The sequence below is a fragment of the Chroicocephalus ridibundus genome, chromosome 8 (assembly GCF_963924245.1).
Source record: "Chroicocephalus ridibundus chromosome 8, bChrRid1.1, whole genome shotgun sequence".
Classification (NCBI taxonomy): domain Eukaryota; kingdom Metazoa; phylum Chordata; class Aves; order Charadriiformes; family Laridae; genus Chroicocephalus; species Chroicocephalus ridibundus.
The window spans coordinates 3,036,524-3,060,346 of record NC_086291.1 but is presented as its reverse complement, the minus strand read 5'-3'; the positions used below and the strand labels follow the sequence as shown (position 1 = coordinate 3,060,346).

General features: G+C 38.1%; 1 protein-coding gene across 3 annotated transcripts in view; it reads left to right on the top strand.

Annotated features, from left to right (window-relative positions):
- EFCAB7 (EF-hand calcium binding domain 7) overlaps positions 1–22,351 on the top strand; it is a 29,447-nt gene extending 7,096 nt beyond the window's left edge. For all 3 annotated transcript variants that reach the window (XM_063343519.1, XM_063343518.1, XM_063343520.1), the window contains exons 4-15: positions 180–391; positions 1,623–1,709; positions 2,569–2,764; positions 3,845–3,969; positions 8,443–8,584; positions 10,618–10,727; positions 11,731–11,888; positions 12,092–12,225; positions 14,172–14,320; positions 16,150–16,359; positions 20,253–20,360; positions 21,457–22,351. In XM_063343519.1, the coding sequence (XP_063199589.1) occupies positions 180–391; positions 1,623–1,709; positions 2,569–2,764; positions 3,845–3,969; positions 8,443–8,584; positions 10,618–10,727; positions 11,731–11,888; positions 12,092–12,225; positions 14,172–14,320; positions 16,150–16,359; positions 20,253–20,360; positions 21,457–21,531 (1,706 nt within the window). In that variant the 3' untranslated portion in view covers positions 21,532–22,351. The remainder of the gene's footprint in view (positions 1–179; positions 392–1,622; positions 1,710–2,568; positions 2,765–3,844; positions 3,970–8,442; positions 8,585–10,617; positions 10,728–11,730; positions 11,889–12,091; positions 12,226–14,171; positions 14,321–16,149; positions 16,360–20,252; positions 20,361–21,456) is intronic.
- Positions 22,352–23,823: the final 1,472 nt, after the last annotated feature.

Below are 23,823 nucleotides of genomic sequence, written 5' to 3'. Positions count from 1 at the left end.
TCAGTAGAGTACAGGATTGAGACTATAAGCAAAACTGTCCTTCAGACCTGCTTTTCCCTTGGATTGATTTGGCTTAAAAAAAAAAAAGTCTGAACATGGGAAGTGATTAAAGGATGTTTTGAGAAAACTCCTTTACTGACAGCTGGAATATCTAGTTAATATTATGTTTTAATGTTCAGTACTTCAACAGGCTGGAAGAAATCCGTCTCAGAAGACAGTTAATAAATATTGGACTTCACAAACAACTACACTGAATTTTGATGACTTTTGTACCATTTTAAAAAAAGAAAAACCAGCTACAAAAACAGAACTGCTTGAAGCATTTGGAAAAATAGACCCAGATAACACTGGGTATATTTTACATGATGAACTTTATAAAATTCTTACAACGGTAAGCATCAGTAGAAACTTAATTATTCATCTTTAACCATTTGTAGAAATTTTTGGAAACAATTCTGAATGTGTAAACAAATATTCCTGATCAAAAGAATGAATAACTGATTCATGTTTGGATTTTGGTTTTTGTTTGTGTTTTTTTTTTTCAATTTTATGTCTAGTTTTCTGTGGTTATCTATGATATTTCTTCCATTTTTTGCCGTTACAGTCTTGCCATTGATAACCTGTCAATCTCTTTCAGCAAATGCGCCTTGGAGGTGGAAGCTGGCGGAGAAAATATTTTTAATGCTTTCAAAGAACGTTTTGTTGAAATCCTATCTATACTGCAGTGGAGTAACAGAAAGGGAAGCACATGTCCCTGCATTGGTTAAGTTAGTGCAAGTCCATCTGTTCTTTACAGAGGCCCTCTGCAGCCCTTTGGGGTTATGAACTTTTATCAAGACAGCTGATGACATACTTGTGCTGTTCTCACCTCACAAGTTGTCTATGTGTGTACAGATAAAAAGTTAAAAAATAACATTTATCCAAGCTATACATAAAATATTATGGTCAGTGTCTTGGTTTTATCACAGCTATGACGTTCTGTAGTTCATTGAGGTCTTAAGATAAGTTGTGCTAGGGTGGGTTGATACTTTGGTTAGACATTATGCATTATCACCATCTCTGGAGGTGTTTAAAAAAAGGGTAGATGGGGCACTGAGGGACATGGTTTAGAAGTGGCTCTTGTCAGGGTAGGCTAAAGGTTGGACTCGATGATCTTAAAAAGGTCCCTTCCAACCTCAACAATTCTATGATTCTATGATTCTATGATCAGCCCAAAGCATGCAGATGTCAGAAGACTTACCTGTACATGTCATTGATGTGGCTTAACATAATCACATTAAAAAATATCTGGAACTAGATTCCCCAGAAGATTCCCCAGTTTATGGAAGATTTTCTGAAATTGATGTAGGTATCATTCACAGTAGGTTTCCAGAAGACACCACAAAATTGTATAAAGTGATGCAATTCATCTCTTCAGTATTTAGTAGCATTGCAGGGACATAATTTTTTAAGATGTTGACCTCTATTTTGATGATTCAAATCCACGTCCATTTACATGTATTGCAAGATAAGACTCCCTGAAAGGATAAAAAGATAATCTTTCTTTGTGTTTTTATTAAATGTGTGCTGTAGGTGAACAGCATTCTTTATTAGGAACCCAAACTGAGTTGTTTTTATTGCAGAGAGGTGAAACAATGACTCGGGATGAAGCGAGTGCCATTATTAAACAAGCGGATTTTAACTGCGGTGGCAAACTTGACTACAACAAGGTATGGCAACCAGAGTGTTTTGTTCTTGTGTCTTTGGCTTGATGTTTTTAACAGTATTAGCATTATCAAACACAATACATGCCACCTCTCTGTGTTGGTCCGTTGATGACCTTACCCAAGCCCCCCCTAACTGCCTATGTACTGGAACGTGGGCTGGTATATATTTCTGTTTCCCACACTTTATCTCACAACATGCTGCCCTGGATATTATCCTTGAAAAGGTCACTTGCTGCAAGTGAACTTAATGTATTGGGCACAGCCTAATATTAAGCATGAAGCCTAACAGCATGTGCGAAGGTAAGAGTTAAGGAACGTCAGGATAAAGAAGACAATTGTCAGCAAACTCAGCTAATCAGGAAGAGATGCTATGTCTGTGACATTTCATAATTTCTTGTGTGTGGGACCTTATTGTATATGTTGAACATCTAATTTTCAAGATGCAACTTCTTACCAGCTTTTTTGACATCACCTCTAAGCAATGACTAAGTTTTGAAGTGAACAAACAGTCCACAAAGATTTGTACATAAATATAGTTTCATAGGAGAAAAACAACCCCCTATTAAAAATACATGTTAAAAAAAAAAAATCAGTCTTCAAATATGTAGAAAGAAATTCTCTGGGGCTGAAAGTTGCACTCAATTTTCATTCAGCAGTGGACCTCCTTGTTGAATCATGTCTCCATTTTACTGTGTCGCTTGAGTGGTTGCTCTGATTCATTAAAATGAAAATTAATATTGTGCTTTTAGAGAAAATGCATTACATCTATTGACCTGTCCTTTCCTTACTAATGTTACATTTTAATCCTTAAAACTGTGAGAAAGAATGTTTCACTTAACAGATTACTTTTCTTTCTTTAAAGTTTTGTGACTTGTACATGACAACCAGTGAGCAGTGCTGCAAGACTGCACGAGAGAAACTGGAAGTTGATGGTCGACTGAGGCAGCAGCAGTTTGGAAGTCAAACTGAAACTTCTTGTGAAGGGATCACACTGCCAGTGTCAAAACCATCACCAAGAATCTCAAGGAAAACTGATCACAAACTAGCACCAACAAAAGGTATTTATGTTTCACGTTGGGAGTTTTCATTCTGTTGGAGTTCATGCTCTCGGTCAACGAACAGTGGAGTATTTATTTAATTTTTCTCAGATTAGTGAGGATGTTATTGACTAATATAAATTTCTACTGTGGCAATCGCTTAAACGTCTCAGTAGAATATCTGACCCCCGTGTTCAGATGGACTTTGGCTCCATCTATGATCTGAAGCTCTCAAGTTCTTAAGAGTGAATTTTGTTGAGTCTTATGTGACACAGTCCAGAGGGAAGAGAGAAAATGAATGCTCAGATGTTGCAACATAGCAAGTTATTTATTTCTTTCCTAGGTCAGAGATGAAACCTTAAACATTTATCAATAAGCAGTCTGTTTGTTTCAATTATTGAGGCTACTTTTCAGGCACAATCAATATGAGAGTTTAATGTTCTTCCTGAAGTTGCAAAGATACTTACAAACCTTCCCAAACTGGAAAAAGACCACAGGCTAACAGACTGCAAATGTACCATGTATGAAATATTGGCATGTAGTGTGTGCTCTTGTTAGTTGCTTCAATTCTAGGCAGTACTGTAGAGGTGCAAAGACGACAAAACAGTAATGAAGACTGAGTTTATGTAGCTAAATCAACAATTGTACCAGCAGAGTTGCCCCAACATAAGGAACCTGAAAGTAACGGCTTGGAAGTGATTGCGTTGGGCAGCTGTGCATAAGCGATGTGCTGTCTGGCAGGGAAACTACATTGTCTTGGAAAGAAATAACTTTAAATTAGAAACAGGTTAAACCTCTACACTTAGGACAGATTTACCTTAATTCCAAGGTAAATGGAATCATGTGGTAACAATTTCTTGTCCTTCAGGCAGATTTGGATTCCAAGGTTCTGCCATTCATACGCCTGTTAACCTGGGATGTACAATCAGGGAAGTAAAGAATTATTAAATGTTATATAATTATAAGGGGAGTCAGCTTATGCGATTTAAGTTTTTGTCATCCGGTTTTTCTCTGCGTGCCTATAAATGCAAGGCTTTATGATAAATAGCACGAGGAGTAACCTGAAAGAATGTAATAGTAACTAAATATCTATGTTTATAGGTGATAGCAGAACTCCTTCAAGACCATCATCAGCTCAAAGTTGCAAAGCATCCGTTTCTACCACTATCAGCATGGGGGCCGGTAGCAACAGGAACACAAAGCTAATTGAGCCAGACACAATGAAGGTATCGTGTAAGCTAGTCCTATTGAAATTATGCTGTTTTCCTCTAGGCACATATGTTATTGCATTTTAAATAAGAAACCGTTTTTCTCTGATTTTTAGCTTATGTTTTATTAATAGTTTGTCAAGGGGAGCTATGAACTACTGAGAGGTTTCTTCATACATATTATTATTAACATTTTTATATACTGTTGGTTTTGCTGACATCTAGTTATTGAAAATAATTTTTCAGGTGTGAAGGTTTAATAGAACAAAGTGTGTTTTTTATAAATGAAACCACTGTTGGATAAAACATTTAATGACTTTTTGAGAAATTTAAAATTTAATAATTTATTAGGTTGGTGAGAACTTTAAATGCTTAAGTAGTCTGAAAGATTGTGTATCATAAACCTTTATATGAAAGGTAATTGGAAATAAATAACAGATCTGTGAGCATATTCAGTTTGTTGGGCATTAATTTGTAAATATATGCTGTAGCCTGAAAATATTGATTTTTAGTTAGACTAATATGTTCTATCAGTATTTTCTTTTAAATAAATCACTCATTCAATATAAATTCCTGTGGGAGAAAGACAACAAAGTCACTTCCCTAAGTCAATATTTGTAGAGTGTTAATATTGATCTTTTTCCTTTGTTTTCCCTTTCTTGACTGAACCTTTACTAGTTTTCTTTCAACAGAAAATAATAGCTGTAGAAATATAAAACATTAACTGGAAACTGCTAGGATACATTAAAAATGTGCACCTTGAGACTCCTGTATAAAAGGGAAAAAATGGTTATGACCACACAGTGTAACTGCTGCTAGAAAACTGAACTGATTGTTCTCATGAGTTACATTTTTGTTTCAAATAACAACTCTGTATTTGTTATTGAACTCTGAAGTCCTTTATATCTTCGACATTGCTATACAGTGACATTTGTTCTATATTAAAATTTAAAAACATAATCTCAAAGGAATTTTTTGCAGTCTGTTTAGGTATCTGGACCTCCATGCAATTTAACCTGCAATTTCACCTTGTTCAAACATGATATGTAGTATATAAAACCAGCGCAGTTTCCCAATATTGGATTCCTCTTTCTATGTACAAGCCAGTAAGAACTGACTGAAAAAAAGCAGCTGTAAATATCGATTGCTATTGATTAGCATCACACAAAAACTGAAATCAATCAATAAACATGAAGAGGTATAACTAGAACTACTAATTTTTTTTTTTTAACCATAACTTTTAATGGCATGATACAAACTGTTAAAATCAATGAATAAACACACAGTGATTCATTTGTGGTGTGGTTCAGAATCTAGCATCCAAAAATTCTTTTTGTTTATCTTATAGTCAGAATTTTTTTTCCTGCAGTTAACTTGTCTTTTTGGGACAGTAAGAAAATATTCCCATGATGAAGTTGGACCAATGCCAACTTTACATTTCTGACAGAACAAAAACAGTGGAAGTCAAAATATGGTGAATGTCTAAATTAAAAAGCCCCTAGAAAACATGGAATGTTTCATAGTACATTCTTCTACGTGTTTTCTTTTTGTCAGTGGAGTTTTGTGACATGTTCAAAGACATGTAAATAACTTCAGGGAGAAAAAATAGGCAGTTGCAGAAGTGCTGCAGAAGTGCTACAGATGTGCATAAACAACATGCTGCCCTGTTGGGCTTCAACTGTAGCTGAATCAGAATTAATTAAAAGATGGCTAATGAAGATCTTAAATTTCCACAAAATGTTCTTTGTGTCGGTTTTAGTCAAGATTTAAGGTTATTAATACAAAAAAAAAAAAAAGCGAGCAGTGTATCATTTTCTAAAATTTCTTTGCATTGGGTAGCTAAGTTGTCCCTGCTAAGGATTCTCACCTCTGCATTCCGCTCTACCGAAGCCGGTGAAAGACCTCTACATGCAGTGGGTAGCAAAAGAAATGCCTGAGAAAATTGTTTTTCCTGAAAAAAGTAGTTACATGCGCGCACTCGTTGGTGAAGTAGCCTCGTGCAATTGAACTGGCAAGTCTTTCTGTGCTTGTGGAACAGGTTTGTACAAGATAAAGTGTTGAACTGAAGCTCTTTGCTTTAATCATAGGAACAATTCCTCTCTCAAACATTGTTTTTTATTTGGAATTATGCATGACTGTGTGGAAAATTCCAATAATAACTTAAATTATAATAGCGGTGGAATACATTATTTGGGCAGTGGCCAGCACTGGCAGCAGCAGGTAGTACCTAACATTTCTTTATGATTAACATTTCTAATACAGACGTTCCCCACTATGTTAGCTGTTATTTGACAACTCTTGTTATGTTTTGAAGTGACGTACTAAAATCAAAACAGAAAATAATATTTTAGCTTCCCCAGTTTACATACCTGTTTGTAATTTGACGTGGATAATTTAGAGAATATAGCACCACCTTACGCTCTCTGCAAGAACAACAGTTTAGTACTTGATTCCTAAAGCACTGTCAAATCTTTGCTTTCTGTTGCTTGCATCTTAACCTGCACGTTTTTCCTTGAGATGTTTTCCCTGCTTACTTGGATTGTTTGATGTCCCTGTTGTAGCAATATCTATGTAAATGCAAAACTGCAAAAATGGTAGTCTTTCATCTGAAATAACAGCTAGAAAATGGAGGGTAAACAAACAGGACAAAGCTACTCTCCATGGACTATCTGGGAGATGATGGTTTGAAGACCACTGCCATAGTGAGAGAGGGGGAACAGAACGTGGCTGTTAAAGTAATTTTGGTACGTGAAAATTGTCCCAGTATCTCTTTGACTAGTTATAGTACATTTGGACTGCTGTTTAAACTTACGTTATGCTCTTTTATGTCTCAAAGAACAGCCACGTTGCTTCATTAGCAGACCTTTTGACTTTGGTCTTTTCAGAATGCCATTAATTTTTCAAAGAGTTTTGTACGGTATTAACTTCTTGTTAGCTTGCTATAGTCTCTAAGCTTATCTCACCTGCGTCAAGTTTTATGGAAAAATCTCAATTTACTGCATATAGACTTTAGATGAAGTTGAGTTGTGCAAGTATTGGAATAAACAGTTTACCGAGAATGGAATGGTACTGGAATGATTTAACAGATTAAACTACATATTTGAATTCTAGCACTGATTTAGATTGACTCTAATGTTACTATTAACTCCCATGTTAGAAATGTTTAGTATAGAGGAGTTGATCCTGTTCCCACAGAAATCAGTGGCAAAATTGTGGCACAGGACTTGAAAGCGCTTAGATCTGTGAGTCCCCGAGTAATTTAAGTTCTTAAGAAAGGTAGAGTTGTGAATGGAGAAATCTAAATTCAGGATCGGAGCTACATGTATTACCAACCGAGTTACTTGGCATCCTGGGTGTGCGTACTCTAGTAAAGTCCAGTTCTTGCCTGACACCTTTAGGTCATTGGCTGTAAAGTACCATCAATGGAGTGTGAATGTGTTGTAACAAGAACTGGTTCTTTAAGAGGAGAAATTAAATGTAGCACTGATGAAGGCTGTTTGGCCTTAGGCAGAGTTAGTAGTTAGCCTGGTTACTGAGAGTTACATGCAGACCTCCTCCGTTTTTTAGAAGCTCTCTTTTCAAATCTGTGTTAGCTACCTGTGACGCTGAACACGAAGCAGAGGTTCAGCCACCTGGACAGAGCTCTCTGCTGAGACTGCACTGAAAGATTCCTCCCGCTAGGCTCCGCTCAGAAACATTATCTCCCGCTGCTAGGAGAGTTACTAGAAATAACGGACTTAATCCAGACCAGGGAAGGCAAATCAAGAATGTCTTGCGCTCCTCAAGGCAGCAAAAATAAAGTCCTCCTATAAGGACTTTATTTTTATGTTGCTAAAGAAGTATCATTCAAATGATATTGAAATTGAAAACTGAGAACTGCTGTTTCAAAAAAAAAATACAAAAAAAAGAGGTGAAGCATGTAGCTGTTTGAGCATTTCAGCAAAATCATGGCTTCTTTAGGAACCCTATTATTCACAAACACAGCAGTTTTCAGTTTATGTCTCTCCAATAGCTTTGACAGAAGCCAAGAAAAATCACTTAATTTGACCAGTACTTGTATTTGTGATTTGTCTGAGGAAATAACTCCTCCGTCGTTCAGCTAATCAGTTATGTTCTTTGCTTGGTTGGCCTGATGGAACTAATGTAGCAGAATTCCAGCCTTTCAGTGGTAAATCACACAGTTCAGAGAATTTCATGAATTCAGTTTGATTCTTCCTGGCAATTAAATTTCATTTCAACTATTTGAGCATTGGGGTAATCTGTATGTTTTTCAAGCATTTTCGCAAGTGAAGCAACGTTACTAACTGCCTGCAAAAATTGACTACAAGAAGGACTATTTGAGAAAATTAAAAAAAAAAAATTAGATCAGTGCTGCATCTTGTGTTATATTTTTATGCAGGATTTACTAAATCATCAGATTAATATTTCAGAGAAGGCGTTTTTATCTTGATCAAAGATGAAGGCAACATCTAACATTTGCTTGGTTTCCAGGAATGGCAATGTGCACAATCCAAAGGATGCTTCTACTTAGAAGAAGATGGTGAAATCATTAGTCACAAGTACAGGTTGCACTTACCTCAAAGGTCTACAGTATGTATTACCATCAAGCCTTTAAACGTTCGTCAGGTAGAAGGTACATGTATTTCTATTTCTTTGGAGAATTTTCCCCTATAAAAATATTTTCTCTCCTCCTGCTGATACATCTCTCCCTTTCTCACTTTCAATACTTTGCGATATTTTGTGATCTTGCAATATAGCAATATTTTTCTCTATGGAGAGAATCCTATTGAAAATATAACTTAACTTGTCAGACCATATTTTCTGCTTTGTCATTTCGTGCTCACTGCCTGGGCAGTGAAAATCAGGTAAGTCCATTATGTTTCTCTTTGCAGCGAGACAACTTCTTAGTTTATTTTTGGCCATAGATTTGTGAAGTTTCTTACTACAAAACTGAAGCGTTAGCACTGTTTGCAGTATTTCCCTTTAAGGTGTTGATGTACTTTGTGAGAAACAACAATACAAAACTTAGTGAATATTGTGTGAAAGATTTTGTATTGTCCACCTCAGATACTTTTGTAAATACTGAAAATAGGTTATGGCTTTTTATATCAGTATGGTACCTTGATGTTTTGATTATGAAACTCGTCTGAGGGATTTATAGCTTAGTTTGCCTATTTTAATTTTCATTTTAAGAGTGAAGCCCAACATTGGAGCCGCCTGAGATTAGTCAGCCTTGTGCTCCTTTTTGCCAAACACTATTGGCTTTATTCTATCTGGTGATTTACGAAGGTGCTTTATCTAGTTGGTACGTTGGGATTTTTCTTTCCCAAGTAGATTATTCCCTCTTTAATCCCATGAAACAGGAGCCATTAGATCCCAAAGATGTTTTAGAGTCATCTGGACTGGCTGTTGTGCTACAGGTTGGTAACTGATTCTGATTGAGGCTGGTAATAAAAATGTCACTGCAAATAATTCATGGAAAGTAGTCATCTCCCAGTTACTACCTGGCTGAAATGGGAAGTTGATCAACAGACTTCTAATGGCGAGGAAAAGTGATCTGACACTAACAGATGTGTGTAACAGGATGTCTCAGTGCTCTGCTCATAACTCTTGTTTTTTCAGGTGGCACCCTTTTAAACTGTGCCTTAGAATAGTTCTGTTGCAGAATTGTCCAGACATTCTGTGGGACCAGAAGAGTAATTTAAAAAAAAAAAAAAAAAAAATCTACTTTTGCACAATATTATTGTCCTGTATGTAGAAATATCTTTGTGTTTTGTTGTGAAGAGGAAGGCATAATATTGGTATGTAAGGAAAGGATTCATGTTAGCAAAGCAATTACCTTTTTATGAGAAATCAAAAACATCTTCAAATTTTTAACAAAGTTGTGTGGTGTCTAGCTACTCTTTCGTATTCTTGACTGCTAACTGTAGAAACAATAAGCCCCTGCATTCATCGCTTTGCTGTGGTCTGATTAACTTGAAGACCACTTAATAGCTCATTGATTGATTGCCCTCAGGAACCGAGCAGCTACCAGAAATCAAAGAGATACAAATGGCATCTATTCAACATACGTAAGACCAGGCCTCCATTCCAATCCAACCCAAGACAAACAAATCATACACGATCAGAGAAACAAATCATGCATGATGCCATGTAGGAGGATCTTGCTATTTAATCTTTAAAATTATTGAAGTTTATGCTTCTGAGATTGCTATCTTCTGGTATCCCTAGCTTTTGCGCATGATCTGGGTTTCCAGTCAAGATGAGTTTAACAGTATTTTACAAAACATACATACAGATATAATTTTGCTAATGTCCTTAACTGCAAATATCTAGGAGCCTTAGTATAAAGAAAAGTAATAAATAATAATGTTGTTCTAATGGCAGAAAACAATGAAAATAGCTTCTTTAACTACCAAAGGTTTTACTATTAGAGCTATTAATAGTAATCATTATCTGTAAGACAATCACAAGACTTGGAACAATTTATCTGATCCCCCTAAATAGGAAGGAAGTCCCGCTAGCGTATAATGGATTCTTTTTTTCCATCTTACGTTAACAAGGATCAATATTATAAATACCATGGAAATATCTACTTCGGGGTTCAAAGAGAAACAATTTTGTGTCATTATAAAGCATTTGTATTGGAAATGTTTTTCTTTTTAGGAAAACCTTGTCACTGGTTGTCAGTGGATACAGCTTTGTATATTCTGAAGGAAAATGAAACCCAAGAAAATCTACAGCTTGTGAGCTTTACTGAACAACAAAACAAAGAGGTTAGATATTTTTGTTGTATTCCTTTTTTAATTGTTGTATCTTCAGTGTATGTGTTAATGGTGCATGGGTGAGTTCCCATGTGTTTGAAAGGCATTCAAACTGTAACTAATCAGACTAGAGGAGAGAAGAAACACTTGTTCTGTGCATGTTCCCTTTCAAAATTGACAGAACTTACGCAAACTAGGATGTAATACTGTCTTAGCTGTGCCCTTTGGATGGGCTGAATTGCAAGCCCCTTGTGTAGAAGTTTAGTGAAATTCCTGTGAGGATCATATTATCATGTGGTGTGTTGGCAAGTATTGCCGAGTTGCTGATTGTCTATATAGGCACTCTGTGGAAACTCACCTGTTCTCCTGCACCTTCAAAAACAACATTTCAAAGGTAAAATTTGTTAAAATTTCCTTTAATTTTCTTTCTCCTTGCCATATATATGATGTAGAACTTCACAGTGCACAGAATATTCTTATCCTATGGCAGAAATAAGGGAGGAGAAATGGCAGCGTTAAATTACTTCCCCCTTCCAAGCCACAGGGAACTCAGCTTGCTTCTTAAACCCTAAGTTACTTGTGACTTTTTACATAGGAAATTTTTGTTGCTAGTTTGAACAAAGCTAATAAATCAGGGAGGAAATGAAAAATTCGGTGGGTTTTGTCAGCCTGCTTCTGACTGCTTTTCTCTTAAACTTTAACAGTTAAAGACTGTTACAAAACTGAAAAATGATAGGACTGTTATTAGACACTTCCAGTAATGACTGTTATCCCCTCATCTCTGGTCCTGTACATTTTTCTAACTTCTCTTATAACTAAGACATGCACTAATTTTTGTGTCTTTAAAATGGCATCACACAGCATCTCACTGTAGACATGTTTTCTTTAAGGAAAGAACCTCACATTACCAGTGTTTTCAAGTAATTAATCACTTTTGTATGAATATTCCTACTAATAAAGAAAGGTATCATTTGAGAAGTCACTTACAAACTTGTCCGTCTTCTTTTAAGAGTAGATGTTTGGATGGAGAGGGGAGCTTGGATCAGGAGTTTACTGGCTACTCCCATTCACAACGGGCTGTAGGCTGAAGAAGGTAAAAACACAAATTACTGGAGAAGCAAAACTGGTGTATAGAGGTGAAGATGGAGAACTGGTTCTGACCAAAGAGTTCCGGTGAGTCACATTCCCAAAGAGGCATGGTAGCTATTATAAAAATATATGCTCCAAATGACACCTAGCTTTTTAAAAACTGTATTTTACCAAAGTACTGTTTGTACAGAATATTCTCAAATAGACTGAATAGTTATGGATGGTATTACGAGACAGTAAAGGAAATAGAAGTATTTGGAAATAGTTCTGCCTTTTTCATCTTTTAGAGCGGCTTTATTGGATATATTTGAGACAATTGATTTGGATGGAAATGGCCTTCTGAGTTTGGAGGAATACAATTTCTTTGAACTGAGAACTAGCGGCGAGAAATGCGATGAGGAAGCGTGGGCTGTATGCAAGGGTAAGTTCATTAGGGCTATCAATCTACTTGCGAGCTGTTGTTTATAGCATCCTACTCTGTATATAGTATAGAGGAACTGAGTATTTTGCAGCCTATACCAAGAACACATGTAGATATTGTTTTCTTCTCCCTTTGTTTTTCTTTTCTTTCCTTTTCCAGTCTCCTGTCCATTGTCTTCCTTCATTCTGGTTTGTGTGCCACTGACCTTCTGCTGAGGAAATTCCTCCCATTGCTAATTGCAAAGTATTGTAGGTGAAAGACTTTATAGCTGCCAAAACCTACAGGTTTTCTATCATGGATCATGTGGTGAATTAAGCTGTAACAGGTACTCGTTTAATCAGTCTCCTTTCTGCAGATTAAGCTGTTACTGCTTTTGTATCTCATAAAGTGTTGAGAGAGTCATTTAATTAGTGTGTATATGATGCTTTAAAAATGGCATGTAGAGCTTAGGATGATTGTTTAGAAAATTATACATTAGAAAATACCTAGTGCAACTATATTTTTCCTTCAGATGTAAATAGTTTTTCATTTAAAAATCTGTCTTTTGAAGGTTCGTGTATGGTGTGTCAGTTTGTCCGAATCTCGCTATATGACAGCGTGAGGTTTTGAGACTTCCATGAGTGAGACAAAGAAGCTGACAGACAGTTAAGACACTTCCAGCTGTATTTTGTTTTCTGTCTGCTGATACGTCTCGTCAGTGTTACTGGGCGTTTTGCCAGCTTGCGGGAGCAGTATTAGGCCACAAGTGTCGATTTTGAAGAAAAAAAGGAAGTTTAGCTGCAGTGAATAGACAAACTGGAAATTTAGAAGCCATTGTATGAAAATTAGAAATTTCTATAAGAAATGTAGTTTTTCTGCAAATTATGTCTGAAATGCCAGTATGGCATATCATTATATATCAGCCCATGTCATGTTTGATGTCATGTTGTTGTCTGTGGTAAGCTATGACATATTACTTAATCTGGGCCAAAATACTTTAAATCTGGCAAGTCCTGCTAACTTTCTCCCCAAAACATTCAAAGATACTGGATTTTTTCCTAAATGATGGAAAGCTCATACAAAAATACTTTTCTATAAATGAGTTTCTCGTCTCTCTCATCCCTGTACATGCTTTTCCACGCTTTATGACTTTGCGTTATGCCTCTGTGCGCTGGTCTCAACATGAGTAGGAGGGGTGGATGTGTGTGTGAAGTGTACAAGAGAGGAAAGAAGAGAATATGGTGAATGTTTTACCAGGTCATTAATCAGTTGAAGGGTTCAGACGAATAGCATAAATCTTGACACCAAAGTTAGCCATTTATTATAGCATCTGTACCCTTAGATAGATTTATTAAATTGGTAATCCCTTTTTAATAATATATAGTAAAGATTTAGCATTGTTATGAAGATGAGAAAACCATTTTTAAAAATCTCTGACACAAGGACATTTCAATTATGTGTTTGCTGACATTAGAGTGGTCGATCTATGATATTCTATCGAGAGAGGGGTGTTAGGGTTACTGGCATTTTATTGCTTTTTAGGAACTAAGTAAATCATTTCTATATCGAGGACCTCAAGCACTAAGGGTGCTGGCCCCAGCAGACTTTAATTTCCCATTCCTAATATACACCATACTGCTAATCTCAGCCACAACAGATACTGCTAGCAAAAAAGAAAAAAAAAAGAATCAGTATGAACTCTTTCTGTTTTGAAATCTCACCCTCTTTTGCATTGTACAAGGGACAAGCTGTTTCTAGTCATTGTCTAAAATCCACAGGAAAGCTCTGCAAAGAGCACGTGTCTGGTCAAGGACGTTCCCAAAGAATATTGGAGAACCTGAGGCTGCAAGATGGCTCCATTTTTTTAAACCTCGTTAACAAAAGTGGGAGTTTGGCTCTGGAAGGATAAAGGGCGTTTATAAAGAGAACAGATGTTTAAGTGCTACCTTATATTTCTTTTTAAACAGAGAATTTTGATATGAAGAAGAATGAGCTAACAAGACAAGGATTTATGGATTTGAATCTCATGGAAGCCAATGACCGTGAAGGGGATCCTAGTGACCTTTGGGTCACTTTATTGTCTCTGGGCTACAATAAAGCATTAGAAATGACAGAGGTATGATAGCCATATAGCAAAAATAACTGCTTCACATACAACTTGCTGCACATGTTTAACTGCAGTACTGTTTCTGTCTGTCATAAATTGATTTCAGTAGGTCAGTGATCCAGTCCAAACTGTTAATACAGGGTTTACACTATGACTTTCAGTAATTATGGTATCCTCTTTCTTAGGATAACACTGACATTGTTGAAGGAGGAAATTTGCCTTTTGCTTTAGAGAAAGACAGTATTTTGTGGGGTCGTAGAGGAAGGAATCTTGGGCTATACCTGTTGAAAGAATTCACGCACCTTGCTGGTGGGAAACGATAGGAAGACAGTGATGGTAAACTGTGACCTGTCAGCAAACCTACAAAATGCAGGACTTGCTCTGCTTAAAATAGTCACTTTCCTGGTCCAAGCCACAACGGAAGTGGATAAGGAGAAAACTTTTTTCCACATGATTCGGAATTCTTAATTTTCAGACATGGCTATTTCTGTTACTGTTGCCTTTCACAACAGTGTCCGAAGTTGTTCAATATAAAATTGTAGTGAAAGAGCTTCTGGTGGGACACTGTTTACTTTCCAGGACCGGAGTTATTTCCCTAATGTTTCTGTGTTCTTACAGATTTATTTTTTTTTTTTTCCCCAAAACAATATCGGTGTCGGTGTTAGTAGTTCTCACTAAAGAAAGAGGATATGCTTAAAGAATAGAAATTATGAAAACCTAAAGAAAACATTAAATATGCAGGTAACTTCATCATTTAACTTTCATTCACAAGAAAAGCTGATTTTTTTTTTATCATACTCTGGTTATTTCTTCAGTTTTTGTTAAACTAAATCAGGTCAGTGTAGTCACCGTGTAAAAATACGTGTGTATGAAACAAATATAGAGAGAGCAAAACCGCTCAGTATGGTAGAGAGACTTCAGTTGTCTCTCAGTGAAAATATTGAGCTCATGGTGAATGATTTCTTAATGAGTAGCACTTTCTCCTTTTCCTGTGGGTATGGTTAGCAGAACTGCAAAACTGTATTTCTGCATTTCAGACGTAAGAGGGAGCTATCCTCTAAGAAAGAAGATTTTGGGAAGGCTTTTATCAAGCTAGAAATTTCTTACAGGTATTTTGTGCCTTATACTAGCTGTGGTTTATGGCTATAGCCTTTGCTTTCCAGACAACATAGCTCTCCGAATGCTTTAGTCGTTCATCTAAAAATGTATATCTACTTAACCCTTTAATTCCTAGATTTCAGGTGGTTTAAGAGATTGATATTTCAGGAGCACTGAGCCTCTAACAAATTAAAGACAGAACTGAGAAATCCTGGTGGATTCCAATAGCCATTTGAAAGAAACCGAGGTGCTATTACTGAGTCGAAGAAAATGAAGACTCCTGGTTGTTACTTGTACTAATCTTAGCCAAGATACTGTAAGAGCAGAGTGCTTAATGCAACATTGCAGATATTTTAGATCTGTGTGGAGTGGCAAAAATAGCAAGAGTGTGACAGGTAAAGGAAACGGATTTATTTCAGACACTGAAATACCTTCATACTTCGTCTTAATTCCTGTACGTTTTGCTATCCAAGGAAGGGTTTGCTGTGTTGGATCCAAATGTGCCAAACTGCATATCGAGTGTACTGTGACTGGCATAAAAGATATTCATCCTGAGCTTTCATTTGGTTTAAAAGATTGCTGCAGCTCTCAGGTTTTGAACATTTAATATTCAGTGGCATTCTTGTATTTGGATAATTCTACTTCTGAGCATACATGAAAATACTTAGGAGCTGTGGAGGAAAACCTGAGGAGAAAAACTACAGATAAAGTGATGATGAAACTCATTTTCTCCATTGCAGGCATGCCCCTTTGTCATTGACATCTACGCAGAAAAATGCAAACCCAGAATTAAAGCCATATATCTAGAGGCAGGCAGCTGGCAACTCAACAGGGCTGTTTGCAAGTCTGTTGTTAATAAAGGAGAGGCCAAAGTAATGGATGGCTGTGAAAACATAATCATCTATACCTACAAAGTGGGCAGGAGAATCACTTCTGTTATTGAAAATAAGGTATGGCATGAGACTTCTGTAAGGGACTTTATGTTAATGTCTTATTATTGTTGTTCTTCCCTCCTTCCATCATTTTTGAGAATTATATTTTCCAATATCGAGTTTTTGTATCTAGTTCAAAAAAAAAACCAAAGATGCAAAGCTCTTTTGGATATATGACTCAGACTTCAAAAAAGTCTGTATCACTGTTCTTCAGAGGGGCAGCTTGTTATAACGAGGCAAGCAGTTTTTACTGTCACATAGAATCGAAATATTTGCTTGTGTTTACATTCCAATTTTTCAATATTTTGATAATTATGGGAGAAATAAGGTGTTCATAATACCAGAAAACAAATACTAAGAACAGGAAATACAATTACAGAAAGAGCAAAGATAAATAGCACATTTGCACTATTTAATATTTTCAGTGTGTATAAGAAAGTAAAAGAGAAATGACTTGCATTGATTGTGTGTTATAAGTGCATTATGGGTGAATTGTTAACGGGCTAGTCTTACACATTCACTTTATTACTAATCCAAGCTAAGAATTGTAAATCCAAGCTAAGAATTGTAAATCCAAGAAAAAGTGGTTGGTGAGAAGCAGAGATTTTAACCCTTTTTGCATAGATCCTAACAAAGGTGCTGTTCATTCTCAGTTTCATTTATATCAGGAACCATGAGGAAATAAATTCAGTGCAGTAAGATGCTAAACTTAAGATGCTTTAAATCTTAAAAGATCACAACAAGAAGTATATTTTTAAATGGGCAAACATGCAAAAGGGGGTGGGTTGGTGGACTAATATTAGGACTGAATGCTGAGACTCCTCGGAACTACAGGTTTAGATCTGCACTTCGCCCTTTAGGGTGGATATACTGGAGTTATTTATATGTTTGTGGATATGTCAGAGAAGTAGATGAGGTCTGTACTGAGGCAGCTGGATGCTGTCTGATTAAATTCGCTGACCACTGCCCTTTATACCATTTAGGCTTCATAAATACCTCTGTTCTGCATTGTAGCAAATAGTTGCACTTCCCTGAAAATCTCATTAGAATTTGTAGACTGGAGGCTTTTTTTGTATTGTAAAAGTCTGGAAAGAAATAATAAAAAGACAGTTTCGTGCATCCGTCATCTTTTAAGCTTCCCGCAGTGCAAGTAATCTGATTATATCTTCAGTTATTGTGCTGATGATTTCAATGGAAATAATTGTTTCTTTGTTATTTCTGTAATTAAATTAAGGAAATATGCTAGTTTCTGAGGGATTCTGTTTTAGTCTTGCATTTAATCAGCGGGGAGAGAAAGGTGCCTGTCTTCTAACCCTCCCTTGTCAGGGTGTGACCTGGGGAGATTAAAAGACTTCATACAGAGCCTCAAATTTAGAGAGCAAGCAGCACCAAATCTACTGTCTGCCCGTTTGTGTGCCAGAAGAAATAGTGAGGCATTTTCTATTATCCAACGTACACACTTACTATAATATACGCTCTGTGCTAGGTGAATATCTGTGACCTTCTTCCTGTTGCCATAAGTACCTTCCTGTACAGATAATTCTTTTGTTTGCCTTTATCTCACTGCCCTGTAGAAATGAGGGCTTCACCACAGTGATGCCAGAGCAGCTAGAGCAAAGTAAAAAGCAGCTTAATACTAGACTGTGTTTACATTTCTGCAACGATACCATATTTCAAGAATTACCATATTTACACTCTGCTGTCCAGAAACCCTTTGTAGCGTGAGCACCAGAGATAGATAGATCTTTTTTTTTTTTTTTTTTTTTTAGGTCAGTCCTTACCAGTCTAATAGCAGCTTCTTTGCTGCATGAGGCTGGTTGTGTAAAGAAACTGCGTTCAGATGTTCCAGCATCTCTGTCAAACTGAGATTTCTCTAGAGAAAACGGAATGGGGGCGGGTATAGTAGCATGTCCTTAGGTCTTCTGTATGAATATTGCCTGGGATAAACTAGTGGTTAACGAATTTTCTGTTGCCCAAGCCTTCGGTTTTATGTACTGGATCCTTTTTGCATAGCTTTAGCAAGAGTATGTGTTCTTTAAGTGATTATACTTACATTAATTTCATAGAACGGTTAGAGTTGGAAGGGACCTTAAAGATCACCCAGTGGCACCCCCTGCCCTGGGCAAGGACACCTCCCACCAGCCCAGGTTGCTCCAAGCCCCATCCAGCCTGGCCTTGAACCCCTCCAGGGATGGGGCAGCCACAGCTTCTCTCGGCAACCCGTTCCAGTGCCTCACCACCTTCGCAGTAAAGAATTTCTTCCTAATATCTAATCTAAATCCACCCTTTTGCAGTTTAAAACCGTTACACCTCATCCTATCACTACATTCCTTGATAAAGTGTCCCTCCCCATCTCTGCTGTAGCCCCTTTAGGGACTGGAAGGGGCTCTAAGGTCTCCCTAGAGCCTTCTCTTCCCCAGGCTGAACCCCCACAACTCTCTTGGCCTGTCCCCACAGCAGAGGGGCTCCAGCCCTCAGAGCGTCTTCGTGGCCTCCTCTGGACCCTCTCAAACAGGTCCATGCCCTTCTGATATTGGGGGCCCCAGAGCTGGACGCAGTACTCTAGATGGGGTCTCACAAGAATGGAGTAGAGGGGCAGAATCTCGTCCCTCGACCTTCTGGCCCTGCTTCTTTTAATGCAGGCCAGGATGCAGTTGGCTTTCTGGGCTGTGAGTGCAGATTGCTGGCTCACGTTGAGCTTCTCATCAACTAACACTCTCAAGTCCTTCTCCTCAGGGCTGCTCTCAATCTATTCCCCACCCAGCCTGTATTTGTGCTTGGGATTGCCCCAACCCATGTGCAGGACCGTGCACTCGTCCTGGTTGAACTTCATGAGGTTGGCACGGGCCCACCTCTCAAGACTGTCCAGGTCCCTCTGGATGGCATTCCTTCCCTCCAGTGTGTTGACCGCTCCACACAGCTTGGTGTCGTTGGCAAACTTGCTGAGCATGCACTCAATCCCACTGTCCATGTCACCAACAAAGACATTAAATAGCGCCAGTCCCAGTAATGACCCCTGAGGAACGCCACTCATCACTAGTCGCTACTTGGACATCAAGCTGTTGACCACATCCATCCAATTCCTTATCCACCGAGTGGTCCATCTGTCAAATCCATGTCTCTGCAATTTAGAGACAAGGATGTCATGCAGGACAGTGTCAAACGTCCATGGAGATGATGTCTGTTACTCTTCCCTTATCCACCAACGCTGGAATGCTGTCTTAGAAGGGCACCAGATTTGTCAGCCACAATTTGCTCTTAGTGAAGCCATGTTGGCTGTCACCAATCACCTCCTTATTTTCAATGTGCCTTAGCATAGTTTCCAGGAGGATCTGCTCCATGATCTTGCCTGGCATGGAGGTGAGACTGACCGATGGCCAATTTCATCCAATATTTTTGAAACTCTCTATTAATAGAAGTCTTCAGAAATGGCCTGTAGGGGATGTTGCAAATAAAAATTGGGCAAACGTCCAGTGGCGCTTTTCCAGACCACTGTCCTAGCATCCAGTGATGTGCAGTTCAAGGACTACTTGAGACAGAAATATTTTCTTTGTACTTAAAATCTAGTATGAATTTGTCCAGTCACCTCTGAAACTATGTAAACTGTTAGAATCTGTAACATTCTGTGGCAAATACTTTTCTCACTAAATGGTGTTCCCAGGTTGTATCTTTGTAAGTGCTGAAGTTATTTCAATGAGTCTTAAATTACTTTTGATAGTGGCTCTGGGCTCTGATGATGCTAAGGTACAGTTGAAACTGCTACTCTTGAATAGATGTCGGTGTCCTTAAAGCGTTTCTGTCCTGGGAAACAGCAAAGTCAGAGGAAATAAGAGGAGTCTGTAGTTGTTACATAAAGAGCAGCCACTTAACCATTAAGAGTAATGGGTTCCTTCATGTCTTTCCACTTGCAGTCTGACAACAAAGTGATTATTCATGTCAACAACGAGCAGAGTAAGAACTGCCTAAGTAATAGGGGACTTACTGTTTTTGCTGTAGAAGTGGCACCGAAGTCCATGATGGTAAGATTTTTATTGTGTAGCCAACTTAAAATCGAAGCAAAAAGGAAGAATCATGTGACATCTGTACAGTTTCCTTTTGCGGGTCTTTTATCATGGTAATGGGCATGTGGATGGTGGCGTCTTCATCACCGGTACAGATCAGATATAGTTCTTGATATTTCAAAGCTGAACATGTACTTGATGTATCCATGTTTCCCTGTGCAGATTGCTATAAAAGTCCACAGCTGTTCAGTTTTTCATACCTGTGCCTGTTTGTTGTCCATTCAATACATGTACCATTTACTAATATTTTTAAATATTCTTTTTCTAAGGCTTTATTATTTTATTTTTTTTACTTAGCAACTTTTAATCAGATCTATTGATGTCTGTGAGAAACAGACCAAGCACGTGCAAGTCAGAAACAAATATATAGGTTGCACTCCTTACGCACGGTGTGATTTGCAGATGGCTAATATTTTTTTAGACTCGACTTATGGATCATGTTTAGCCACAAGGCAATTTGATCTGCTGATCCCGGTTCCAAAGCTGCACAGGCTTTAGCGAAAATTCTAAAAGAGGGTTCTAAGGGATAGAATGAGATTGGAAATGCGTTACAAATGCCGATGATATTTTTCTGCATTCATTTATGAAGAAAATCCCGTTTTTATTATTCTAAAAGTATGGTCTCTTCCTTTCAAAGGAGAGTCATCCAAACTATTTTATATTTCACAGCTTTCCAGTGTGGATGCATCCAAACCCCTTGTAAGCAGATACAGTCCCATGACACAGGCAGGGTGGGGGCCTATTCTGATATTGCTGCTGACACTTTAGATGTCTATAGCCTGATCCTGTAAGGTGCTTTATTAATTTTAATTTCACCTTCATTCAGTATAAATAGTAGATTCAGTGTCCCTTATCAATATTTTGCTGTCATGCAATTAAATTCGATACTAAGTTTTGAATACCAGCTGTCATTATAGATAAAGAATGTTCGTCGTTTAATGTTAGCGATACAAGTACTGAAACGGTTCGTTTTGCTCACGTAGCACTTCAGGTAACATACACACAGTTCTCCAATAAATGACTATTTCACCTCTGTTTTCTCTCTTGTATACAGGTTTCTCAGCACGTGATGCCGCTGAACGAGCAGGAAGAATGGCTTTATAATTGCGTGCATTCCCTCTTACGTTAAACATTCCAGTTAGAGAGTCCTTCAGACTAAACCAGGATTTTTTCTGGTAGTTTCTAGGCAATTTATGGTATTTCCCTTCTCCAAAAGCTGGCATACATTTATGCTTCCCAGAGTTTGATTTGTTAAAGCCAATGAATCACATAAGCACTTATTTCTGGTATCACACTTCTGCTAATGGCTTTTAAGAAATGTACAGAATCATAGAATCATTCAGGTTGGAAAAGACCCTTGGGACCATCGAGTCCAACCATCAACCCCACTCTACAAAGTTCTCCCCTACACCATATCCCCCAACACCACATCTAAACGACTCCTTTAGTCGTTTACGACTCTTTTAGTCGTGATAGCATAGGGATGGAATAATTGTAAGTATGTAATACTCTCTGACAGACGAGTCATTATACACCGTCTAACGAAACACTTCGGCATGAAAACATTAAGACAAGATAACAATTAATACTCTTCAGTAACACAGCTGGCAGTTGTAATGTAATTGTGTTTTATGAAGGATAGTTTCCCTAAATATGCTTTTATTTTCTGTAACATGAAATGTAGTTCCATCACGTGCTGGAACCGTTTCACTGAGAAGAAACTTGCTTTGTTGAATTGGTCTGGTGGGTTCCTAATTAAACACTATTGTGGTTTTGACATAAGAAGTATAAAGGGGTGGGGTTAATGATTTTGTATTGCCACCTGATAAAGGATTTGGTTCTTTTTTTAAATTTTGTTTGCTTTTTTTTGTCATTTGATGATAATATGCATCTTATACTTGTTCTGAATAATTACTGACTGTTTTAATACTCTTTTTATATAAATAAAGTCTGCCTTTTAATATGTGATAATGAAATACCATTATTTGAGGAAAATGATGGTTTTGTTTTAGGCTCTTGACTGTTAACAGCGATGAATTATTTCCAGGGTTGCTGAAATAAGGAGACTAAAGTCCACCAAGTGTAAGCTGCAATAGCAATGACAAGCAACTTTGAGGTACTAAAAATATGCAGCCGATTATGTTTTTCTAGTTCTTCTAAACGTCTGTTAATGGGGGGGGGGGAGGGAATGATGACCCTGGCCACTGGATGCTTAAAAAGTGTCTGAGTTTAAAATAGACATTAAATGTATGTGACCTCATCTGCAAGGGCAGCAAGTAGTCTTGCAAAGTTATATTTATCTGCCAGCAACTCCTGCGCTCTGCTGTAATCGTACCCTGGGCAAGTAAATGTCAGCTACAAAATGAGAGCTCTGCTAGAGGCCGGCTGTGATTTACACGCTTCAGCAACTGGTCCTCAGGCAGCTTTACTGGTGACTGCTTAGTTTTCCTTTTTTCCTTTTCTTAGCTGGTACGGCAGATATCACTTTCATTTTCAGAATTGTCTAAAAGAAGTAGAAGTTGTAGTAAGAGGCCCCACAAATACTTGGTGATTTCTAGCAAACAAGCCTGAGCTGTGTAAATGCCGCCTGAGGCGAGGTGTGGCGGGTAGGGCAGAAGTTCCCGGCTGCATCTCTAAGGAGGAGCTGGGAAATGATGAGACACTTTCTGTGTGCAGGAGACAGGAAAAGCGAGGGCTCCATTATTTGCATTTCTTTTGTTTATAAAATCAGCCTTGTTAGATGTGGCGGGAACCCATATGCTACTCTTTCTGTGTTTGCAGTTAAAACAGAAGTACTTTGCTGAGAAATCGGTGCACGTGAAAAGATACGGTTTTGCTGCAGGCAGGGTCTAGTTCAATGTGACACAGCAGTAGAGCGGAACCTTTTTTTTTTCTGATCCTCTTGCTGCTAGAATGAGTTTAATTATTATTATTATTTTAAGTGGGAAGATAGGCTAGCTCTCCAGAGTAGGTTCTACCTTTCCTGCCCAGGAGGAGATGAGAACAGGGACCTTTTGTATCAGCAGAGTCTTTTCCGGTTTTCACTCTCAGTCCAGGTACCGCTAAGGTAGAAAAACATTCTAGCGTCTCTTTTTAAGGCTGAACACAGGCACCGGCCTCTCTTCTTCTGAGGGGAGACATTTGGGAGAAAAAGTGCCTGTAATTTGAATTTCTGGAATGTTATCTTCAGTGCAGCTGCATGGCTTTGCTAACGCTGGGTTCCCCGACCACCCTTTCTGGGGGCATTGGGTGGCTCTCCTGCTTGTGTCGGTGGCCAGTAGAGGCCCGGGCTGCCAGGACCTGTGGTGACATCCCGCTGGTGGCCTTGGGGGACACGGGCCCGGGCCCTGGAGGCGCTCGGTACCGTGCGGCCCAGCCGGGACCGAGCCCCTCAATCTCCCTCTTCTCCCCGCAGGGCCCG